This window comes from Sarcophilus harrisii, chromosome 1, assembly GCF_902635505.1.
Source record: "Sarcophilus harrisii chromosome 1, mSarHar1.11, whole genome shotgun sequence".
Lineage (NCBI taxonomy): Eukaryota > Metazoa > Chordata > Mammalia > Dasyuromorphia > Dasyuridae > Sarcophilus > Sarcophilus harrisii.
The window spans coordinates 336245453-336271095 of record NC_045426.1 but is presented as its reverse complement, the minus strand read 5'-3'; the positions used below and the strand labels follow the sequence as shown (position 1 = coordinate 336271095).

The 25643-nt window shown below is 34.5% G+C and overlaps 1 protein-coding gene across 1 annotated transcript in view; it reads right to left on the bottom strand.

Annotated features, from left to right (window-relative positions):
- Nucleotides 1-1411: 1411 nt before the first annotated feature.
- Nucleotides 1412-25643, bottom strand: part of TRAP1 (TNF receptor associated protein 1) — a 79091-nt gene continuing 54859 nt past the window's right edge. Inside the window, exons 7-18 of the mRNA XM_031945615.1 lie at nt 20328-20437; nt 19351-19424; nt 15191-15346; nt 13844-13964; nt 13285-13354; nt 11766-11913; nt 9721-9906; nt 8497-8635; nt 7760-7845; nt 6064-6209; nt 2261-2333; nt 1412-1814 (exon numbers count right to left, since the gene is read on the bottom strand). Of these exons, the coding sequence (XP_031801475.1) occupies nt 1713-1814; nt 2261-2333; nt 6064-6209; nt 7760-7845; nt 8497-8635; nt 9721-9906; nt 11766-11913; nt 13285-13354; nt 13844-13964; nt 15191-15346; nt 19351-19424; nt 20328-20437 (1411 nt within the window). The 3' untranslated portion in view covers nt 1412-1712. The remainder of the gene's footprint in view (nt 1815-2260; nt 2334-6063; nt 6210-7759; nt 7846-8496; nt 8636-9720; nt 9907-11765; nt 11914-13284; nt 13355-13843; nt 13965-15190; nt 15347-19350; nt 19425-20327; nt 20438-25643) is intronic.

The window sequence follows — 25643 nt, the reverse complement described above, 5'->3', positions numbered from 1 at the left end:
CTCCCTCTCTCCACCCTTCCTCCTGCAAGGCAGCAAGCAATCCGATGTGGGTTAAATGTGAAATTCTTCTATGCATATTTAATATGGAAATATAGTTTAAATGATTATACATGTATAAGTAATATCAGATTGCTTGTTGCCTTGGGGAAGGAGGAAGAGATAGAGGGAAAGAAAATTTGGAACTCAAAATCTTTCAAAAATGAATGTTGAAAACTATATTTACATATAATTAGAAAAAATAAAATACTATTAAAGGTTCTGATAAAGGCCTCATTTTCAAAACATATAGAGAACTGACTCTAATTTATAAGAAATCAAGCCATTCTCCAATTGATAAATGGTCAAAGGATATGAACAGACAATTTTCAGATGATGAAATTGAAACTATTTCTACTCATATGAAAAGGTGCTACAAATCACTATTGATCAGAGAAATGCAAATTAAGACAATTCTGAGGTACCACTACACACCTCAGATTGGCTAAGAAGACAGGAAAAGATAATGCAGAATGTTGGAGGGGATGTGGGAAAACTGGGACACTGATACATTGTTGGTGGAACTGTGAATGGATCCAACCATTCTGGAGAGCAATTTGGAACTATGCCCAAAAAGTTATCAAACTGTGCATATCCTTTGATCCAGCAATATTATTACTGGGCTTATATTCCAAAGAGATATTAAAGAAGGGAAAGGGACCCACATGTGGCAAAATGTTTGTGGCAGCTCTTTTCATAGCGACTAGAAACTGAAAATTGAATGGATGCCCATCAGTTGGAGAACGGTTGAATAAACTGTGGTATATGAATGTTATGGAATATTATTGTTCTGTAAGAAATGACCAACAGGATGATTTCAGAGAGGTCTGGAGAGACTTACATGAACTGATGCTGAGTGAAATGAGCAGAAGGAAGAGATCATTATACACTTCAACAACAATACTGTATGAGAATCAATTCTGAGGACGTGGCTCTCTTCAATAATGAGAGGATTTAAATCAGTTCCAATTGATCAGTAATGAACAGAACCTGCTACACCCAGCGAAAGAACACTAGGAAATGTGTGTGGACCACAACATAGCATTTATGCTTTGTTATTATTTGCTTGCATTTTTGGTTTTCTTCCCAGGTTATTTTTACCTTCTTTCTAAATCCGATAAGATAACTGTGTAACTATGTATACATATGTTGTATTTAACATATACTTTAACATATTTAACATGTATGGGACTACCTGCCATCTAGGGAAGGAGGGGAAAAGTTGGAACAGAAGTTTTTGCAAGGGTCAATGTAGAAAAATTACCCATGCATATGTTTTGTCAATAAAACTATAATAATAATTTTTTTAAAAATACTATTATGTGAGAAAAAAGAGTATCATATCAGCCACTTATCCTTTTGGAAGAACAATAAGAGAGGTTTTAAAAAATACTTTAATTTCCTTGAATGAGAAAAAAGAGGTTTTATATCTCTGATAGCTCTCTTTGTATATACAATTCTTCATAGTTCAAGTTTGATTTTACATAAGAGGAAGATTTCTTGTTACTTTTTATTACAGGTTGGAGGAGCTACAAATTATACATATTTCCATTCATCACCCCATCTATGTAAGAACACAACTTCTGATACTCCATAAATTCAAAACTAATTCAATTCCTTAAAGAATTATTAGAATTAGTCGGAAAGAGATTTCTGTCTTTTGAAAACCACTGCAGTCAGTGTTTTTCAAGAATTTTAGTGAGAAGTTCATTCAAACGACCCACCATTGGTCTAGGGTCATCATTGAGTCCTGCTGCTATCATGGCATTCTCATATATCTGCAAAGCAAAGGGAAAGAGAAGAAATAAATATCAATATGTACTAGAAAAAAAGAAAAAGCCACAATGAGCCAGGAATCCTTAGCCTTTACAGACTCTGGGGCTCTGGTTCAGATGTCATAAGAAGGTGAGGCTTTTCTGAACCAGGAGTGCAAAGAAGGCAAGTCTCTCATTCCTATTCTAAATACCAACAAAGATGTCAAGAAAAGACTTTTCTCTTGACTGATGAAAGATAAGAGTGGATCCTCTTTCTCAAAATGGGATTTAAGGGGAAAATACAAATGTCTCAGCAGCAGCTACAACTCTTTAAACCTATTGAGGATTTTTCTTTTAGGTATTTTCTACAATAAGCTGGAAAAGCTCTAGAGCCACAATGAAAAGAGAACTAAGATGGACTTTCTTTCTTGAAGGTGCTGAAAACCATTCTTTCTAAAAAAGATACCTACCTGATCAATCAGTAGCTGGGCGAGGTCAGGTTGACCCTCTCTCAACAGATTCAGCTTTCTGATCAGAGGATGCCTGCAATAATAGGTTACTGTGATAAGAATGTTTCTGAAACCAGCTATTATTGTAATAATGCTTGGAACATACTCAGCTACCCAGAGTATATTGTTCTGATACAATTGGAGCACTTTATTTTAAACAATGATCTACAGAGAGAATTTTTAAAATTGTATTGAAGGAGCTCACTATTTAAAATAATCCTATCATAAATCCTTGATAAAATCAAAAATCATTTTGTAAAGTAAATGATTCTAATTGAGTTGCTTTGAAAATATGTTTTTTCATATATGGTTTATTTAAAGTGGAGTATATCTATATACAACAAGTCAATTAAAACAATGATCAGTTTTCCAATAATTTCCAGAAGTTCTTGGTGAGTTGTTTTGTGTTCATTACTTTCTTCTTCCAGAAACTTCCTGATGGGCAGAAATGCTCCAAAGGAAGGGAAAGATAAATATGCAGAATGAACCTAAAAGCAATCCAAGTGCCCAGGGAGATACCCAACTGGGAAACAATGAATGATGAGCTAGCTCTATAAGTTTATGAATTTTATGAAAACAATTAGTACTTTACAGCTAGCAGTGTCTGGATCAGTGATGATTAGAACAAAGAAAGATGAAATAAAAAGCAAAAATATAATAATCTTATCACTGAACTCAGGAAAGATAAGTACCTCAAACAGTCCTTAGAGAATAGGAAAAGACTTCCATCAAGATCTCCCTCCCCAAGTCCTACACTCTTTTCCTAATCAAGACTGGAGAGAGAAAATTGTTTAGTCTTTGCCCATATTTACTATTCCTGATACCCAATAAAACTATACTCTTTACTCTTTCAAACTGTCCCCAGTATGAGGTCAGGTAGTTGCCAAATAATCACTACTAAAGTTTTACGTGACAGAAGCTTGTAACATTACCTTTTCTAGAGTTTTTCTTATTTCAATGGAAAAATCCTGAAGTTTGAAAAGCTGTCAAAAACCCAGTATATTTTGAATCCCTAGTAGCACTAAGACAGTGAAAATGTTACTTCAGGGACAGAAAAGCCTTGCCAGCTACATAGAACAATTAAAATGAAAAAATAGCAGCACAACCAGAAGTTGTCTGAATTCAAAACAAAATTCAAGAAAAGGAACCAGAAGGAACCTAAAGCCCCAAATCCATTTTGTCTAGACACAGATATTCAAAGCTTAGGCAACAAGAAAGATGAGCTCCTTAGAGGTCCTAGTGTAAAGAGGCAAATTTGACCTCCCAAGTGTTACAAAGTTGATGAGGTGAAATCTATGACAAGAATTTTGATACACATCATAGTCAGAAAAAACTGAATGGATAAAAGACAGGGAAGGACATGTATCTTGAGGAAAATCAGCATCTAGAGTGGGAAGACATGATAGAACCAATTATTTGGCTAAAACTGAATAGAGGCGGAAACAGGGAGCTTTTCACTATAATATTCTATAGAGTAGACCACCTGAATAAAAAGAGTAAAGAGATACTTTTGGGAAACAGATCACAAGTCCTGCACAGAAATAAGTAAGGAGAGATTTCACTTATCCAGACATCTGCTACAGCAATCTTTATCTCTCCCTTTCTCTCTTTTCTTGGCTTTATAATTATTTTTTTCCTTTAAGAGGTGAAGGACAAGGTAAAATTTTGTTTTGAATATTACTAACAGGCTGCTAGGGGTGAAAATGATGGGGGCTCCAACTTGTGATGGAATAAAGTTGAGCATAATCTTGATAAGCACGTTAGATTTTGAAAGCAAATTCTAAAAAAATCATAGGATCACAGGGACTTTGGTAATCATAGGGTAATATATCCAGAGCTTAAGAGAACATCAAAAATCATCTAACATAAATTCTTTCCTTTTACAGATGTGGAAACAGGTCCAAATAGTGCCAAAGATAGGATGAATAGGAAGGGGAATTAAAGACAAGTCTTTGGATATCACATCTGAAGCTCTTCTCATTATCTCACTGCCTCCTTGAGTGACAGAAGAGGGGACAAGCAAACACAGGGCACCATCCATCCTAGATCCAGGGAGAGCAAATTCCATAGTGGAAATCAGCTCAGATGGGATGGAAAGCTCTCAAAAATAAAAATCCAAAGACATAAGTAATTCTGAAGAGGAATCAAAATGAGAGTTATCTGAGAGACCGATGTGAACACACAGAGAATTCACCAGCCTATTTAGACTTTATGTCTAAGATATATAGAAAAGATAAACGCAAGGGAACACTTTTACATCATGCAAGAATAGTGTAAGGAGCACTAAGACTCAGAATGAAAATCTAAGATAACAGAGAAGTTTGACATTTATTTTAGTTATATCAAGATGAAGAAGGGAGTCAAAGAAGAAAAAGGACCAGTATTTAAGGGAAATGAGATGTCTGATGAAAGGAGTTTTTTTGTCACTATGTGTTAGGATACAAAAATATAAAATTTTAAATCACACAGAATGGAATATCATTTCCTCAGAACTGTTAAGAAGCTATGTAAAAATACACTTTAGTTTTCTTTTTCAAATGAAACTATTTATATAAATGTAGTATTCAAAATTATTTTATCATCAAAATTATCATCTAGTTTCCTTAACTTTGCTATAAGCAACAAACCCATCAGTTGTTATTCTTTTAAGAGAGCTTTTGGAGGGTCATTAAGTTGTCATCTTATCATTAGGCAGGGCTATACTTAAAATTAACTCCTGCGTATAAAGAGAAAGATTTAACTAGTTATAAAATTCCAGTGTCTCACACAGGTAGACTGGAAGTCTACCTTTTTTCTTAATCCCTATTTATTTTTAAAAACAAAAGAAAGTATCAAAAAGCAACATTTCAATAAAGTTGCTATAAATATATTAATTCAATGATTTTTCCTTATTGAGTTATTATTAACAATTGAGATTCAACTTATCAAACACAAATAAATTTTCAAAATTAGCAATGAGAGAATTAAAATAAATTATAAGGAAAATAACTGGATTATTTATAGGATAGAAAGTTTTCATAGATATATGCTATAAAATTTCTTCAAGGCTTTTAAGAGGTCCTCTGTATAGTGATTAATTTATATTTTTTCTAACTTATTCTGTACTCAGGGTAAGTCATCCTCCTTAGCACCCTTGCAGATGACACTTTTATACTGAGCCAATGGAGCAAGAATATAATATTTTATTTGGTCACCATGCCTTCTTCTTGATTATAAACATAAATTTCTATTATAATACATATTCTATTCCTAACTCCTTGATTATTCAGAGAACTATATTTTTTTGGTATGAATTTTCTATAGTACTTTCTATACTACTCCTCATACTCTGTTCCAGGGCTCTGAGTCATGCTGTCTACATATCAATGCTAAAAAATATTTATTACGCCTTGTAGATTACAAAAGTCAAACTAAAAATCCTGCCACCTAGCCACTAGACCAAAGAAGGGATACTGGGGACAAATTTAAGACTAATGCCAGTCCTGCTGCTATGGCATACCCTGGCCATACATCCACTGGATCCACACATCCAATTCCTTCCCTCCAATGACCTCAGACCCTAATCACCCCCGACACTGCCTCACCTTTCCTCCTTCTCAATATTAAGCTTGTTCTTAACAAACATGACAAAACGTTCTTGCTCCATGATGATACAAAGACATGTTATTAACTAAAAATTAGCCTGATAATTTACTAACAGTTTAAATGACTATTTATTACAGGGTAATGATACTGACTGAGCCCCTAGGCATAGTCAGCTGTACCTGGTATTGATTTCAAGGGTGGGCTGTAGAATCTGGGCCCGCTCCTCATTGGTTTTGGCCAACTGCTGCATGCGCAGGAAATGCCTGGCGGCCCCCATCTCCAACACTGTAATCATGGCAGGGTGCGTGTCTAAGCGAAGAGTCACCTGAAGACCAAGTGTGATGAGAAGACACAAAAAAGGACACCAGAATTTCAATAAGGTGAATGAATGTTCAAATTCCTCTTTGACAATAAGATATGATTAACCCTTAACTCTTCTTCTGAAGAAAAATATTTTTACCAACCTTAGTTAGCTTCCCTCTAACTAACTAACTACAATTCACCAATTGTAAGAGCAATAATGGAAAATCTGAGCAATTATCCTTATGAGAAGCACATGTTTAGAGAATTTCATGTGTGCTATGAGGGAGATTTTACAAAATCTTGATTGGAATTATTCCCCACTTCTGTTATCTACGGTTCAGTCATTCTACCGTTACCTTACATTACCTTACATCAGTTTATTTCATGTCTTTCCTTTAAATTCTTCTTTCTCACTGTCTCATGCTAAACACATCTGCTAGAATACTCTCACACAACTGCTGAAATAATCAAGCTCCATTTTTATCATATTCCTTCCTTCTTCAAGGATGTATCATGTACGATTATGGTCACCATTACATAAGATCCAAAATCAGTCCAGTATTCAAGGTGCTTCATCAAACTCTGGTACTCTTTGCCAACCCTACAAATTTTACTTGTCCTTAATTTACTTAAAAGATAAAAGTCGAGACAAGTTAATTTAATTATCTTTTCCTGACTGATGTTTTCATTTGCATGCCTTTGTTTCAGTCGTTCCCTCTGCCAAGAATGTCCTCTCAACTCACCATTCAATCCATGTCTCTTCTCATTCTCCAAAACCTGGTTTGATACAGACTTCATTTGGACTGTATCCTCTTTTCCTCTGTAGCCCATCAACACTTAATCATACCTTCATTTGGTCCCACCCTATATTAATTTTTATTTGTATTTCTTGGTGAATGTTCTTAAATTCCTATGTTTATTAAGTTCTGTATTTCTGGTTAGACTCTCAAGGAGCTTTAAATTTGTTGAGAACAGGGTTTATATCTTAATTCTTTTCTCTCTTCCTACAGTAGTTCATGTAGTATTCCTCTTTCAGTATTCTGTGAAGAGTTGTAACTCAAATATTGGAAGCTAACAAGATTCTTTTTTCACAGTCTACCAAGAACTTTTAGCCTCCTACTTTATTAGTCTGCTTAGATTCCCATCTTCTTTACAAAGCTTTTTTTCCACAAAATAGGAGAAAAAGGTGGAGATCCAAGCTTATTCACTCCTTTTCCTTTGAAGATAATCATACATAATATAACTTGAGATATAATATGAGACAAAATTTAATGTTTTATGAATAGATAGCTATTTGCTGTAATTTGTACATAACTGTCCCACTGTGTATTCAGTATGTTTGGATATGTCAAGATTATTTGTTTTAGTCTATGAATTGAGAGGGAAGTCTATTTAATTTTTCCTGAATAGTAATAGGGCAAAGAGCCATGAACATACACCTACATCCTCCTCCTGAGCTCATGCTCCCCCCCACAATACTCTTGCTCTCGCTGTCTCTTTCTTTGTGTCTGAGGACTATTCATCACATTTTGCTTTTGTACCTTCAGCCTCAAACACCAAGGGCAGCCTCACCTTAACATTGGTGACCCGAGTACCCAGTGCATTTCTTATCCAAGCTGTCAGATCTTCTGCCTCCTTCTCTGACAGACGTTCAGTAGCTAAAAGAGAAAAAAAACTAAAAACTAAGCTCTCTCTTTAACTGACATTTCCTACCAATGCCTGGATTTTTAGTTTATATCCAGGTACACCTCTCCAGTGGAAACCAAAATTTCACTGCAAAACATCAATGGGCCTGACACTTGAATTGGCTCTGTGATTCCAGGAGAAAAAAAAATGCACTAAGACTTATTTAAAACCTTAGAAAGACAAATAGAAAAGAAACTTTCTTGTCATCTAGGATCTTGAAAAGAGTCCAGACCATCTTATTGAAATAGCCAAAGTATAATTTTTTTAAATAGGAATAGGAAGTTTGTTCAATTTCAAGGAGTCAAATCTCGGCTATCTGAAAAATCTCCAGGTTCCTGAGCCAATCAGTTTCTGTGAACCACTATGAACATTACACAGTTTTTAAAAAATGCACTAAATTCACTAATATGTAAAATAGTAAAGAATCCTAAGTAAAAGACTGTATACTGTAGCTAGTCTGATGCCTTCTTTATCTCCACTATAATTTACTGTAATATCTACCCCCATTTAAATAAAAACAAGGATTAAGTAATTAGGAAAGATGGGTTGCCATGGCAGGATGTGCTGCTATGCTACATGTACTAGTGGGAAAATGGGGATCTGTAAATATGTAGGAAGCCCACCTTGAGAACCTTCTTCAAATTTCTCCTCTTTGTAGTGATCAACAACAATATCAGTTTCCACAGAAATCAGCTTTTTCTTGTCAAACTCTCGGAGGTGCAGTAAGGTCAATTCATCAAACTGCTCATAGCAGTAGAGCACCTGTGAAGAGTCAGATAGCATTTATATAGACCCAAAGTTACCAAATGCTGGTAGAATAACAATGAATACAGTGAATAAAAATAAGGTTTCTTTTATTCCACTGAATTTCTTAGTTAGGGATGGCCAATAATAAACTGGGGGAAAAGTTGCAGATTATTTGGAATTATTTTTAGAAATGGTTTATAACTGGAAAGAATCTCACTATGTTAAAATACTAGGAATAGTATCTGGAACTAGATGTAAAATCCCTATCACTAGAGATATAGTTAGGAAATGGACCAGGTAGTCTCTAAAACATCTTTTAGTTCTTAAAGTCTCCATGAATTCTATTAAAATATTTCATTATAATTTCCTTTGTATAAAGACAATATGAGCAAGGATAAGATATTATCCAAAGGGCCTTTTTCTTTCTTTCAGGGCCTTAATCAGTTTTCTTTTATATAAATCATTCATTTATCTGTCGATATTCAAACACAGTAGCAGTAACATTGTAATTAGCTTGGAGACTACAGAATATGAAATATATCTCCTGGATAAATATATTATTTATTTATAATATAGAAAAGAAATATATACAATTCAAGATTATGTTTAAAAACCTTAATCTCATGTAACTCTATACATTGGATATCTAGGAGAAAGAATAAAAGAATATAGGTAACAGGAAACTGAGGCAGCTCAGAGCTGAACAAAAGCAATGGGGAGGATAAAGATAATGAATGATTAAAGTTGAACCATGGGAAGGCAGCATGATACAGTGGAAAAGTATTGGATTTGGAATCACAAAAGATCTTAGTCCAAATTCCACTTCACTTATTAGTCTTAAAGACTCTAGGTGGGTTACTTAATCATTCTGTGTCTCATTTTCCTCTTCTTCAGAATAAGGGAACTGAACTCAAATGCTGGAAAGGTACTGTATACCTCCAATCTTACAAGCCATGGTAACTGTTAAATAATAAGTGAGTGACTCTGCTTCATGTTCTAGATCCTATCCTGGAAACTAACTTTATATGTAAAAGGGTTAATTGCAGGCTTCTCTTAGTTGCTATTCAAGTGAGCACACATGACTACAACAGTTCACCTACTTCCATATTCTTCTGCTTCATGGCTTCATAATACGGTGAGTTTTCAGCTAGGTGTCGGTTGGGGGCACACAGGTAGTAGATGTTCCTGGTACCAGCCCGCATTCGACTGGCATATTCCACAAGGCTGGTCAACTGTCCAGCAGGCAGAGCCGATGACTCATAACGCAAGAGCTTTGCAATATCCTCCTAGAAATGGAGGTAAGGGTTTATTTCAGGGATTAATTCCAAGATGAATTAGGCTAGATTTCTCAAGACTATAAAATGACCCTCAAAAACTATTAAGGAGGCTATTTATTTTGCGCTAGTTTGTGACATCCCTCAACCTCTCATCCCAAATCAAGCCTTAAATATTTTTCCATAGTGTAAAAAGTGCTTCCTGGTAAGTAGGATATCTGAATTTTATATTAGCCTCTATCACCAAATTATGGACAAATACTTAACCATACGGTCTGTTTCCTCATATAAAATAGGGCATTAAGTCAAATAGCTTCTACGGTTCCTTCCAGCTCAAAAATTATGAGACAGGTATCTAATAAAACTAGGGAACACAACAGAGAGGGTATTTCAGTCATCTAATCTTCTGTATTAGATCTGAGGTTTCTTACTAGTGGGAATAAGGTGATGTTGACAGGGCAACTAATTGCCAAGATGTTTCCATGATCTCCCTTGAGTCTATCATGGGTGGTTCAGGACCTTGGAACTAATATATACCCCACACTAAGGACAGTTCTGACTTGAAGTCAGTTTCTAGTTAAGAGACATGCCAGCAAGAAGTTTAAGGTCCCTTTAAGTAGCCTGAAATCTCTGATCAAATAAGTTCAAGAAGCACATCCCACAGTAATAAGGTGAAACACATTATACACATATTATGGAAGGGATAAAAAATATGAAACTGTCTATTCTTTCCAAAGAAAGCAAGGATAATCAGAACTTAGAGTAAAGGGACACATCAACATAATTATAGCAGTGTTTTTTGTAACAGCAAAGAATTGGAAATAAAGTGGGTACCCATTGAGGCACATATAAACAAATTCTGATACATGAATATAATGAAACAATTCACTACACATTAAGAAATGAAAGCTTAGATGAATACAAAAAAACATGAAAAGACTTAAATGAACTGATATAAAATGAAGTAGAATCAAGAAATGCATATTACTACAACAATATAGACATAATACAAATTAATCTGCTCAAACATGACCCCTTATGCAAAGCCACATGGCATTTCTGCATGTTCCTTATGAGGGAGAAGACTAGAATTGTGGAACATTGCATATGATATCAGAGTTTTCAATACTGTTCTTTATCAGAAGGGATGGTCTCTATAAGGAAGAACAGAAAGGGATATACTGGCAAAAAAAAAAAAAAAAAAAAAGATGGTATAAAAACAAAGGATATCAATAAAAATGCATTTTTTTAAAAAAGCAACCAACAAAACAAAAAGGGAAAATGAGGCTGGAGACAATGTCTGTGAACACAGCAAATCCACAGCAATATCAGTTTATGAGTATGAAAGAGAGGGCTATATCATGTCAGTATGAGCACTGATTACAATCTCCCTCCAAAATCTCTCTAGTGCAAAACTTAAGTCTTGATAAGAAAAGAACAAGAATCATGAAAAGGATCACTGATAATCAAAATAAATGAAACATCTTTATAATAATATATATTTTTATTCTCTGTGCACATATTGTTTTCCCCAATAGAATACAAATTCCTTGAGAGCAAAAACATTTTGATAACTGTCTTTCTACATTCACTATGACTGGCACAGTGTAGGTGCTTAATGAATAAATTTCTTGCTAACTGACTAATATTGCTAATGATACTAAAAAATTTTGCATGATTAGGACTATCCCTTCTGATAAGTTGGAAGTGTCCTGTTGGCACTATATAGGAGGCAGATGGGATGTCAGAAAATCATTGCCTTACAATCCAGTCCAGAACCCTTGATCCCTAGCAGTAATCCCTTCCTATTTTTCCAGAAGTTTTCTTTGCCTCAATGAAGCCTCATGATCTAAGACAAGTAAAGCTCTTACCTTGACTTCCTGTTCAGCAATAGTGACAATTCCCTCTCTCATAAACAACCCATAATCTTCAAAGAACTTGGCATACTTCTCAGGGTCTTTTTTGCTCTGGTCAATGAAAAATTTTATCAGCCTTTGTTGTAAAACATCTCTGAGTTTTCTGGAGAACGAAACATTATCACAATAAAACATTAATTTCAAACATTTTCCTATAGAATTCCTTGAAAGTAGAGATTGGAACATTTTTCAGCCCTGTGTTCTGCATACAGAGCAAAGTAATAAATTTCTAAGATTAAACTATGAATAATCACCAAAAAGAAATGTTAAAAACAATAATAAGAAAAATGCAAATTAACATAATCATGGTAAGAGAGGAATACTAGTTTGCTGATGATTAAGTTCTGAACTGGAAAACAGTACAATAAAACTTGTACGATAAAATAGTATGATAAAACTTGCCAAACTATTCATACTCTTTGACCTAAACCTTCCACTAAAGGAAAATATCCCAAGGAATCATAGAAAGAAAAAATCCAAATGCACAAAAAAAGTCCCTAAAAGCATGATTTGTGACAATAAAAAATAAATGTGCTAAACAATTGTGAATGGAGGAATAGTACATATGTGTAATAGAATATTAACGCATTATAGGAATGATCAATGTGAATAATCTGGGAAGATTTGTATGAAGTGATGTACAACAGAAAAGCAGAAACAAAACAACAATATGTACAATGACAATTTTATAAAGAACATCAACTTGTAGAGTTAATAAAATACTAGTCAACTACAATGCTTAATGTTAGTAACAATGTCAATGTCAAAAGAAGCATCCTTTCTCTCTATGATAAGCAATGATTGATTGTTAGGCATTTATTGGAAGAGTCTGTTGTACCAAAACAATATAGATCAACAAAATGAACAAAAATATATAAAAGGAAAAAAAAATGACCTGATGAAGCCCACGATTATCTCTCCCACACTTTAGTTCTATCACATTGTCACTCTTTTCCCCATTTTCCTCCCTTATATTTTATTGCTAGACCAAGCTATTGGAAACAAGAGACTAAAAGACACAGAGATCTACACTGCCCCACAATAGTTTGCAGGTATATGAGTCCACAAAAAGTCTTCCAGACTTTAACTCCTCATTGACTTTACAAGAAGTCATACTGAATTAAAATAATAAACTAAATATTCTACAACATCTCAAGCCTTTCTATCTCCCCTCACATTTTGGACCCAAGATCTTCCCTGATACAGACGTTAATGAGAAGGTGAAAAGATTCAGTTGAGTGTGAGTGAATTTTTTCAAAGGACTACCTCATATAGTTAAGAGTTTTGGATGAAAAGGTGATGTTGGTGTATTTGAATCTTGTGATTTACTTGTGAATGTCACATCTAAAATAGTGTATTTCTGGAGTCCTTATTTTCTCAGCTAACAGCTTGGAACTTGGTAAGAGGACAAACACACTGGCTTGGAGTTCTCATTTTTAAATGCAATGTTTCCTCATCTAACACACATGCTTACCGGATGAGGGCACTTTCTTGAAAAAGCTCCCGACTGAGATTCAAAGGGATATCCTCACTGTCCACAACACCTTGTATAAAAAACATAACAAAACCCAAAATAAAGTAAACTCTCTCAAAAGTCTGCTCTCTGACCTACAAATTCTCAGTTCACATTTATCCACCAAATTATTCTTACTGCTGTCCACAGTCTTTCCCTAACTGAGCCAAAGTTATTTCTTCCCTTTTCCCAAATAATACTAAAAATGAGCTCAGCTCGGGGTGGTGGGGAAGTAAAAGAGAAGAAAAGATAATGGGAGACATTTTTTCTGAGTATTCTTCCAAACATATTTTTGGTATTCTTTTGAGATTAAAACCTACAGATAAAAAAATAGAGATCTGGCTCACTAGAAAAGGTAGAAATCTGTCAGTGGTCACTTATTTTAAATAGTCTTAGACACAAAGACTAACCGAATAATTTTTGTAAATGAATTTCCTTAAGCATAATTTCAACATATATGTATATGTGGCTAAGTTCCACCACTTCTAAGGAAGGGAGCAAAGAAGTCTAGTCTTCATACCTCGCAGGAAGCGCAGCCATTTGGGCAGGATGTCAGAAGCTTTGGTCTGGATCAGAACTTTACGGCTATAGAGTGCAACACTAGAGCCCAGCTCCCGACTAACATCAAACATGGATGGTTTCTGTAGAACAGGAAGAAAGATTATTAAAAGCCAGTGGGATGACTACTTCAATATAAATAGAAAAGAATTACAAAACAAAGATTACTCTTGCAAAATTATAAAAAAGAAACTTGACTCCTCCAGAAGAGATTTGACATGAGAAGATACTTCCCAATGGGGTGGTGAGAAGTTTAGCAGGTGGAGAATATAATATATGATATATTTTTTCAATCTAATGAATAGTTTTGCTGATTTTTTTTTTCTAAAACAATTATTTGTTATAGGGAATGGCTCTGGGAGGAGATAGAGAGAAATTAAGATGATTTAAAAATAAAAGATCAATAAAAATCTATTTTTAAAAAGGCCAATGGAAGTCATCAAGATATTGTTTTTAACTGAAAATAAGAAATTGTATAAAATAAGACTGGAGTTCAGAGCTAGGCCAGGACAAAACTATGAAGGAAGGTATTTGCTCCTCCCACTTCCTCTTTTCTTCTTTCCTGCCATGCCTTCACCCTCACCCCATATAGGGTCTCACTCAATGTGAAACAGTCTCTGCTAAATGTTAAATAGAATTTAAAAATTTTAAAACAGGAAGTTTTATTTTACAAGTGAACTAAGCCTTCATAATAAAATAATAGCATCTTGTAATATTTAATGGTATTTTTTCAGTCTTTTTATACTCTATTTCCCCCCTTGCCTTCTCTCTTTTTACTATCTATTTGTTCTGCTGTCAGGAGCTCAAAACAAACATTCCACGCCTGCACAATGGCAACTAGAGGAAAGAGTATCTCATAGATGGCAGCTGCTACCCACGAGGGTACCTTTGAGTCACATTATTAGCCCAAAATAGATTTAGACCTAGAGTGCTTTATGGCTGGACTTTTATCTATCTCTCCTGAAAAATATAATCTCAAAAGTTCCAAAGTGTCTCTGACCCACATGTGAGAATTTTTCTGTATTTACAATCCACCCACAAACATATTTTTCTTTTAGATGTAACTCCTAAGTTCTATTTGTGGATAAGGAATTATCCATGATGAAGGAGGTAAGGTACTGCCATTGCTGGAAAATTATTTAGCTTTTTTTGTCCTTGTTCTTCATTTGGTCACAGCTAAGGGATTCCCACATCGAAAGCAACTGTGGAAAGTTTATTCCTTAAGTAAAGAAATGTACTATGCATTCTTTTCCATTCTGTAGTCTCATCACATCCACTAAGACTTAAAATCAAAGTATGAGTATCTCACTGTTTCTGGCACATAGAAGATACTCCGTATGTTAAGTGGGGCATCAGTCTTGTAGTGAAGAGTATATCGGGGCTTATCATAAGCTTGGGCAATGTAGCGGTAGAATTCCTCATGTTGCCACTCACTAATGTCTTTCGAATCCATCATCCAAAGTGCCTGCAAAAGGAGATAAAATGGGAAGGCAATCCATTTAAAATGCTTCTTTCCACCAAGTAAATGTAGACAAGCATGTCTAACTTAATTTTTTAGTGAATCAAGATCTATGATGTTAGCTCTAGTTAAGAAAATGATGCTCAAGGTCTGGATTTCTTATACTACTTGACTTAGCAAATCAGGAGAACTGATTCTTTTTCCAAGCTCTTATAGAGAATATATAAAATTGACTGAGTGTTTATGAGTAGGCATGAAAAAAAAAGTCAGAATCAACAGCTCATTCTCTGGCCTAACTATGCATTACTTTTGCATAGTTAAGTGTAGTGAATATTTGAAGTGAAATATTTGAGATTTTACACACACACACACACACACACACACACACGGTTATAATAGAAATAGGATGAAAACAAGAGAATAAATGGATTTGGGAGCAAGTATTTTGCCTCAGGATCCTCAGACTGATAAAGGAAATAAAACAAAGATCTCAAACATTCAGAGGAAAAACTTGGCTAGAGTGATGGGGTTCACAATAAACTACCATTTAAGAAATATTTGACAAAACTTCATTTCAATAAAGATGAATGACCCAAAGTAATCATTTATCTGTCAATGTTAATTTGTAGGAAAGTCTGTAGTATAATGCCCTAGGGATCTTCCCTATGTCAACTTTAAAAAAAAAAAAAAAAAGGTTTAAATTGAAAGCATGTCATCAATCACTGTAGTACAGTGAAAAAAATATTAACTGCAGTTAGTTTTCTAAACTGAAACCCTGCCTCTGATGCATACTTCTTGTGTTCTCCCTGGGCATGAGTTTCATTATTTACAAAATGAGAGAGTAGAATTGGGCAACCTCTGAAGTTCCTTCCAGGTCCAGATTTATGATCCTGTTGAGGATCTTCTGTCTGCCAAGTACTGGGGATGTAATGGAGCCATGCTTACCACATCTGCAGACAACACAAAGCTGGCATAGACTTTAAAAAATAAAAACCTAGAATAGTGGGCCAAACCTAAGAACATCAATCAGTAAACATTTACTAAGTACTTATTACACAGCAGACACTATGAACGGAATTAGGCATACAATGACCAAAAATCTTATATAATACTAAATACAAAATAAAGAGAGATGATATACAAAGAAGCTAAGGAGGAAGGACACTAGTATTTGGGGGAATATAGAAAGGCTTCAGATGTTGGTGCTGGCACTGTGTCTTAATGAAAGAAAGGGATTTTACAAGATGGTGGGGAACTGAGATAAAAATATATTCTAGGTATAGAAGAAGATGAGAGCAAAGGCACTGAGATAAGAAGAGAAAGGACAGTTTTTGCTGAACTAAATGGTTTGATTTTCCTTAAGTGCAGATCTGATCACATTACTTCTGTACTCAAAAAATTCCTAGTTGCTTGCCATTTAAAAAATCTATATTAATTTTATATTTATAAATAAATTACTTGCATCCAAATAGTTATCAAATCTCACTGTTTCTATCTCCACAACACCGCCTACATTCAATTACTCTTATAATTGGCTACCATCTTATTTATTTACTTCAAGTCCTCATCACTTGATTAAACTATTGCAATGACCACCTAAAAAGTATTCTTGCCTAAAATCTCTCTTCACTCTAAACCATCCTACATACAGATGCCTGCCAATGATTTTCCTTAGGCACATATGTTACTCCCCTATTCAAACTGTAGTGATTCCTTATTGTCTCTAGAATCAAACAGAAACTCCTTTGTGAATCTTTTAAAGTCTATCACGATCAACTATGAAAGACTTGGTTCTTCTCAGTGGTTCAGGGATCCAAAGCAATCTCAATAGATTTTGAATAGAATATGCTATCTGCATCCAAAAAAAGAACTATGGAGACTGAATGTAAATCAACACATGCTATGTTCACTTCTTTTTTTGTTTGTTTTTCTCTCCCATGGTTTTTCCCTTTTGTTCTGAATTTTCTCTTCCAACATGATTCAAAAAGCAATGTGTAATAAAATAACTTTTAAAATAATAATAAAGTCTATCACTACTGATTCAACCATTCTGGAGAGCAATTTGGAACTATGCCCAAAAGAGCGCATACCCTTTGATCTAGTAATACCTTTACTAAGTCTGTATCCCAAAGAGATAAGAAGAGAAAGACCTAGTTGTACAAAAATATTTATAGTAGCTTTTTCGTAGTTGCAAAGAATTGGAAATTGAAATAATGCTCTTCAATTGGAGATTTGCTGAACAAATTGTGGTTTATGAATATAATGAAATACTATCATGCTATAAGAAGTGACAAATAGGCAGATTTCAGAGAAATGAAGTGAGCAGAATCAAGAGAACATTGTACACAGTAACAACAAAAATATATGATGATCAACTATGAATAACTTAGTTCTTCTCAGCAATACAATACAATACAAAGCAAGACAATTCCAAAGGACTCATGATGAAAAAAATATCATCAGCATTCAAAGAAAGAAGTAATGGAGTATAAATGCAGACTAAAGCATACCATTTTTACACTGTCTTTGTTTTTTGGTCTTTTGGTCTTTTACAACATGGCTAACATGAATGTAAGTTTTACATTATTACACATATATAACCGATATCAAACTGTTTAATGTCTTAGGGAGGAAAGAGATGAGGAAGGAAGGAAAAATTTGGAACTCAAAAAAACTTTAAATGAATTTTACAATTGTCTTTATAATGGGGGAAAACAAAATACTGTTAAAAAATAAAGTTTATCACTGATCATAATTTGCCAAATCCCAAACCTGAATTATTCCCAATTTTTCCAGGACTGTCCTTATCATCATACATAGTCCTCTGCATTCTTCAATCTCTTCCCTACTAGTTCCTTTGCTACAAATGTGCACATTTAACATCACACACACACACACACACACACACACACACACACACACACACACCCTCACTAAATTCTACTCTTCCCAGCTTTCATTCTATAGTTTTCTTCACTTGCCCAGGGTCACACAGACAGGAAACGTTAAGTGTCTGAGGTTAGATTTGAACTCAGGTCCTCCTGACTTCAGCGCTGGTGCCCTATCCACTGTGCCACCTAACTGCCCCAATTTCTTTCTCTATGACTTCTTACATACAATTACAAAGCCACCATACTAGTTCAGGTTTATATCATTCTTTTTTTTTTTTTGCCCAGACTACTTAATTGGAATTCCTACACCTCAAGACTCTCCCCACTCCAATCTGTTCTCTACCAAAATGATTTTTTAAAAAGTGAAGTCTGATCATATAATTCCTATATTCAATCAATTTCAGGGGTTTTCTATTACCTCCATGACTACATTTTAGAGTTTTTTGTCATTTAAAGCTCTTTACAACCTTGACACTTTGTATCTTTCTAATCTTACAATCCACTCCCTTTAAAACACTCTAGGATTCAGTCCCAGCGGATACTTGTTGCTCCTCAAACAGGACACCATGTCTCCCATATTCAGGCCTCTGCATCAGCTGTTAATCATATCTGAAAGATCCTTCTTCCCAATCTCTGGGACTTAAAATCCTTGGGCTTGCTTTAAGACTCAGCTCAAGCCAACTTGACTAGGATACCATTCACCAATCTTGTCACTTTCCTCACTATCATTCTCTACATGGTTATCTTCCATCAATTCTTTCTCATTTAAATATTCTAATGTATGTGTTGTTCTATCTCACCCCAATTAGATGTGTATCCCTTGAGCATGAGAGCTATTTTTGCTTTTTCTTTGTTTACCCCTGTTTATCAACAGCACATACTAAGCATTTAATAAATACTTGTTGATGCAAGGATTGCTGATTTCTGTTTCATCTGAAGATTATGTAGTCATTTATTTGAGGAATTTGAAGAGCACATCTCTGTGCAGATGAGAGTTGGACTGGTTATTAGATTCTATTGCTGTTATTGACAACTTCCATAAATCCTTCCTGCTGCCATTTCTTCCCAAGACTGAAGACAATATTTAACATATTTTTGGGATCCTTGACTAAGTCTTACCTGTAATGTATTGATGCGTTTTCCATTTAGGTAAAGGGGAAAGCTAACAAAGTTACTGTATTTTGTCACTACCTCTGAAAAAAAAACAAACACAAAATAAAAGTATTATGTTAATGATTACAACTAAGAGTAAGAAAACAAGTTTGGGATCCTGCTGAATGAATTAATCAGTTAAAGGCAATGGGATTTATCACTAGAATGTTGGCTATAGCAATTCATCGATTATGATCTAAGTCTGTAGTAGGGATGAAATGAACTTTATGAAAGATTCAAGGAAGTGGATTTGAAGGGCATTTGGCTGATTGTGTCTGTGGTGAGCAAAAGTAAACAACTAGATGAGCAGGGAAGATTTCAAATGGAAAATTTCGAAATACTAATATGTACTTAACATAGAAAGCTGTAAAAGAAATGGGATCAAAAAATCCTCTGCTTCCAAATAATGTGTTTTTATAAGATTTAAATGAAAACTCTGACCAGACAACAACCATGCAACCAGCCAGAAAGCTTTATCGGACAGAGGGCAGTGTAGCAAAAAGGTCTATGAGATTGTACTCTGAAGAACTGAGTTTGAATCCTTGCTGGATCTACCTACTTCCCAGGGTTATGAAGAGAAAAATGTTTTTTAAAATTGCAAAATACAGATGTAAACTTTTACTACATTATGATTATTATAATACCAACCCACTCAAAAGGATTTTTCTTTTTATACATATATATATATGTTGTTATTGGTACCTATCTCTATCTTTTCCCTTATGTTACCCTTCAAAAGGATAGCTGGGATTTTCATCAAAGGTCTCTCATAGAAGAGTTCCACTACTCTTCATTCACGTCCACCCCAAATCAGATGTTTTTGTGGGACAGCACAAAGTGAAGATCATGGGAGGTAGATACTGAGATTCACTACTTACACATTGGGTCTAGTTGCGGAAAAAGAGGTCTGGCAAAGAGCAAAAAGTCCTTCCTTCTCTACTCACCTCGGACCCGGTCTTCATTGGCAAACTCTTTACAATCTGATTTGAGGTGGATGATTATTTTGGTTCCAGTTCTAACACCTGAAGCTTCTGCAATTTCAAATACTCCAGAGCTAAGAAAAACCAGGGGAAAAATAATGCTATATCAGTACTAATAAATCTTCACAACAAAAAAATCAGCTACTTTACCTGAGAACATTTTCAAATGCTAAGCAAAAACTAAGTATAGATCCTAAATAACCATCTAAAGTAAGGAATAATGATAGCCATTTGCTTGATTATAGTTCTTTCTTTTATACACACTCATGTAACCAAGATGACAGCTTTCACTTCATGAAAACTACAGTGCAGCAGTCAGCATACTGTCCAGGAAAGAGTATCCATTCCAAACAGTGCCTGAAGTCCTGGCTCTGACCCTTAATAGCTGGAACAATGTGTGGGAAGCCAATCGGTTCCCTTCTCCCAGTCTTGATTTCCAATTCTGTAAAATGAGGCCACTAATACTTTCACTTACAGAAATGTATACAATTCTTATTTATTGGCAACTGGTAGTCCAATGGGCAGAGTTCTCTGCCTAAAATCAGAAAGACCTGAGGTCAAAACCAGTCTCAGACATTTACTCTGAGCAACTAGTTTAACCTCTGTCTGTCTTAAATTTCCTCAATTATAAAATGGGGATAATGCTAATATCTACCTCCCAGTGTTGTTGTCAGGATTAAGTGAGATTATGTGTAACCCACTTAGCACAGTGCCTGGTTTATAGCAGACAATTAAAATGCTTGTTCCCTTCCTCTTATTGTTGTTATTTTTTAATCTTTTTTTTTAATTGAAGCTCTTCATTTTCAAAACATATGCAAGGATAATTTTTCACCACTGGCCCTTGCAAAACTTTGTATTCAAATTTTCCCTCTTTTCTCCACTCCCTCTCCTAGATGGCAAGTAATAAAACATGTTAAACATGGTAAAAATATATGTAAATCAAATATAGACATATGTATTTATACAATTATCTTGCTGCATAAGAAGAATAAGATCAAAAAGAGAAAAAAAATGAGAAAGAAAATAAAATTTAAGCAAACAACAACAAAAGAAGTGAAAATGCTACATTGTGGCCCTCACTCAATTCCCACATTCCTCTCTCTGAGTGCAGATGACTCTCTCCATCACAAGACCACTGGATTTGGCCTTAATCATCTCACTGTTGAAGAGAGCCACATCCATCAGAATTGATCATCGTACAATCTTGTTGCCATGTACAATATCCTCCTAGTTCTGCTCACTTCACTTAGCATCAGTTCACGTAAGTCTCTCCAGGTCTCTCTAAAATCATCCTGCTGGTCATTGCTTACAGAACAATAATATTCCACAACATTCATATACCATAACTTATTCAGCCATTCTCCAATTGATGGGCATCCACTCAGTTTTCAGTTTCTTGCGACTATACAAAAGGCTGCCAAAAACATTTTTGCACATGTGGGTGTCCCTTTCCTTCTTTAAGATCTTTGTCTTTCGTAGCTCTCTTCAAGACTGAGATGATTTAAATCAGTTCTATTTGTGCAGTGATTAAGAGAGCCATCTACACTCAGAGAGACAACCGTGGGAACAGAGTGTAGACCACAACACAGCATTCTCACTCTCTCTTGTTATCTGCTTGCATTTTGTTTTCTTTCTCATTTTTTCTTTTTCTTCCTTCTTGATCCAATTTTTTTTTGTGCAACAAGATAACTGTAGAAATATGTATGTATATATATATATATATATATATATTGGATCTAACATGTATTTCAACATATTTAACATGTATTGGACTACCTGCCAGCTAGGGGAGGGGTGGTGGGCAGGAGGGAAAAATTAACCTATGCAATATGCTTTGTAAATAAAAAGCTTTAATAATAATAATAATAATAAAATAAAGTTTAAAAGCTTACATCCTTAAAAAAAGTATAAAAGAATTGTTCTGAATGTATTTGGGACAAACATTAAGTAAATTAATTTTAAAAATTAAAAAAAAGATCTTTGTCTTACCCTTTTTATTAAAAAACAAAATTAAGGAATGAACAATTGCTGCTCTGATCTAGGAAAGACTAGTGATTGCTTATTGCTCTAACAAGGAGGTATTTTGGAAGGCTAACATAACATTGAATACTTTGGAAAGATTTTAATTACTTTCCTGAGGCCTACAGGGTAAATAAGCATTTAATAATTAGCTATTCATTAAAAAACCAAACAAACTACACACACATACACATACACATTATATTTTTAACTTTAATCCATATTACTGACATTTTTTCTACTTTCTTTAAGTCTAGACCATTGGTGTTAAACTTTTATAGAAATGGGATCACTAAACATTAGGTAAGAATCCCTACAGGTAGCATGTTGACTTGGAAAGTCACATATTAATAATATCAAATGTTCTATTGGATTTTCATTTATTTTGTTATATATTTCCCAATTGTTTTTCAATCTGACTCAAGTTATTGTTTGTCCAGACAAAAACAAGTCCTGATTTGTAGCATTTACCAGTTTCCAATGTAGATATGCTCTCACTGAAAATTTTTAACAATTGACTCCCCTAGTATAAACTGGTTCTGGGACATCTCTGGTCCTATCTAGTGTTTTTTATGCTCTTCCTTCCAGGTCTTATGCCTCTAATGAAGAAAAGAAAATCAACTGGAAAAACTTTCTGCAAAAACATGTGAAGAATAGGGAGAATCAGAAAAGGGCACTCTGACAGGATCTTGCCTAAGTATTAACTTGGTTTTTTTTTCATAAAACGAATACTGGAAATTTGTAGCAGCAGCAGTTTTCAGAGTTATAAATAACTGAATAAATATGTATTTAGTACTTCCTTTAAAGTATAGAGTTGCTGGTATTAGTGTTAGATATGATATAATGGAATAAAAATAAGACAATATGCTTTAGAACATCAAAAGCAATGTGTAATTTGTTAAAGCTGTAGAAACTATTTTGTCTAAACTGAGTTATGTTTTAGAAACATCTATACAATTCGTGAGAAATTCCACCCATTTAGGATTATTTTTGGGGAAGGGAAAAACAACAGAAAAAGTTGAAGAAGTTCCCTTCTTAGAGAACATCTTTGGAAATTTATGAAGAAAGTAATAAAACTGTCTACACTCTTAGACACAGAGTTCAGTAAACTATCTCATGAGGGTAAAAAAATTGAAAAAAATTTTTTTTGTGTATGCCAAAGAATTTATATTAGCACTTTTTTATAGTAGCCAAGAAATTGTAAACAAAATAGATGTCCATATACTGGAGAATACTGGATAAATAAACTGTGGATATATGAATGTGATGAGATATTATCATTGTGGTCTTAGAAATAATGAATAAGAATAGAAAGATGGATGGGAAGACTTAGTGAAACAATATAAAATAAAAAGAACCAGGGAATTATACCAAATTATATATAAATAATTATACCAAAACAACAGAAATGGGAAGAATAACAATAAGAACACCAAAATACAAAGTATTTTGCTGTAACTGAGAAAGAATTTCTTCTTTCTTTTTTGCGTAGGTATCAGACTTTTTTGATTATGTTTAGTTTTGCCTACCTGTTTAAAAATATTTTTAAAAACATTCACTAATATAAGCTATGTGGAAGATTGGTGGGGGTGATTGTGAAGACTGTAATAAAAAAAATACAAGGTACCAATGGAAATTTTCTTCTAAACAAAAGTCAATATCTCAAGGGGGAGACACTGGAAACTGAGGAGAATGCTGCAGACTTGCTCTCTTCAAAATACCATATCAGAAAAATCTAAAGAGGGTTACAGTCTATGACAAAAATGAAAAAAGGAAACCAGGAGGCCATGATAGAAAAGGAAATTATGTAGGTTGGGTAGAATAAAATGAAGAAACCCTTTGGAAAAAGGAAATTGGAGCTGAAGTTTAAACTTAAAAGACTTAACCTCTCTTTTTGCTATCAAAAAGCCCTCAGAAGGAAAGACTTAATCCAAGATGTTAATTAAGATGTTCAAAGGAAGCTAAGCTTCTCATACCCCTTACCAAACCCCATCCAAGAAAATAAACTATTATGAGGAAAAAGTAGTTTAAAAAGAAAAGAAAAACCTATCATAATTTTAAAATAACTAACAAAAAATGCTGGTACATAAAAAAATTTTGCATAGCAACCTAAAGCAAGAGAAGTAGAAAAGGAAGCTTATACAAGATATCTCAAGAGACATACTCAACTGACTAAATGACATGCAAAAAGATCAGGCAAGATTCAATACTGCTCAAAAATAATAATCAAAGGGCCAGAGAAAAGAAAATTTTGATGTTTAAAAAAAAAAAATCAAGAAATAAACTTAGAATTAAAAGATGCTGACCATCTGATCTCGCTCTTCTTAACTTCCTATAGTCCAGATTCTGAAAGCATTCTGAAATACGAAATCTTCAACTTTGTTACTATACCTCCTCAGATCATTTCTGACACCAGCTGTAGCACTTCACATCATAACCTCCCCACCCCAATTCAGCTTCTTTGTATGTGTTAAATTTCCCCAATAGATGGGAAGCTCTTAAGAGGGCAGGGACTGTCTTTGCCTTTCTTTGTATTTCCATCACTTAGCATAGTGACTGAGGCTCAGTAAACATTTAATAAAGTTTACTAAGTGATTTATTCATAGTATTGATGTGGTTTGAATGGCCTCAATTCCTGGTGGTCAAGAGGTTAGTGGCAATAAGAGAGTTGTTAAATATCCCTTTTAAATCAGCGGCAGGTTTAGGAATGAAAGAATTCACTCATTCCCAAATTATTAGTTGCAAAATGAAACTTTATTGTTGGATAGAAATCAGTTTCTAGTGGGAAATGGAGTTTTGGAACTGAGAATGCTTTCTCATTGGACAGAAGGATCCTGAGAGCTGAGAGTGACAGAGATCTCAAGTTATCTAGGGCCATCTGCAAAGACCTTAGTTGAGGGAAGCTGTTATATTAGGTATCTTGATGAGGGCTGGAACAGCTTGAGCTGATCAGACCAGGATTCTTGGTGGGGGCTTCAGAAGCCAAGTTTTCCAGGCTTAGATTCTTATCAGTTTTTAGCCCAGATCTCCTACTGGAATTAACAACACTTCAAAGGGTGCTTTTTGACCGGGATTTCTAATTGAATCAAAGGCTCTGGCATCCTGGAAAGATAACTTATCTGGGGGGGATATACCTTCCCCAGGAGGGGCTGAGACTCTGAAAGGGATCACAGATCAAAAGGAAATAGTTTCTTAAAGGGACCACAACTTTAGTAAAGGAAACAATTCCCTCCTGCTTCAGTATCACACAAATAGTAAATA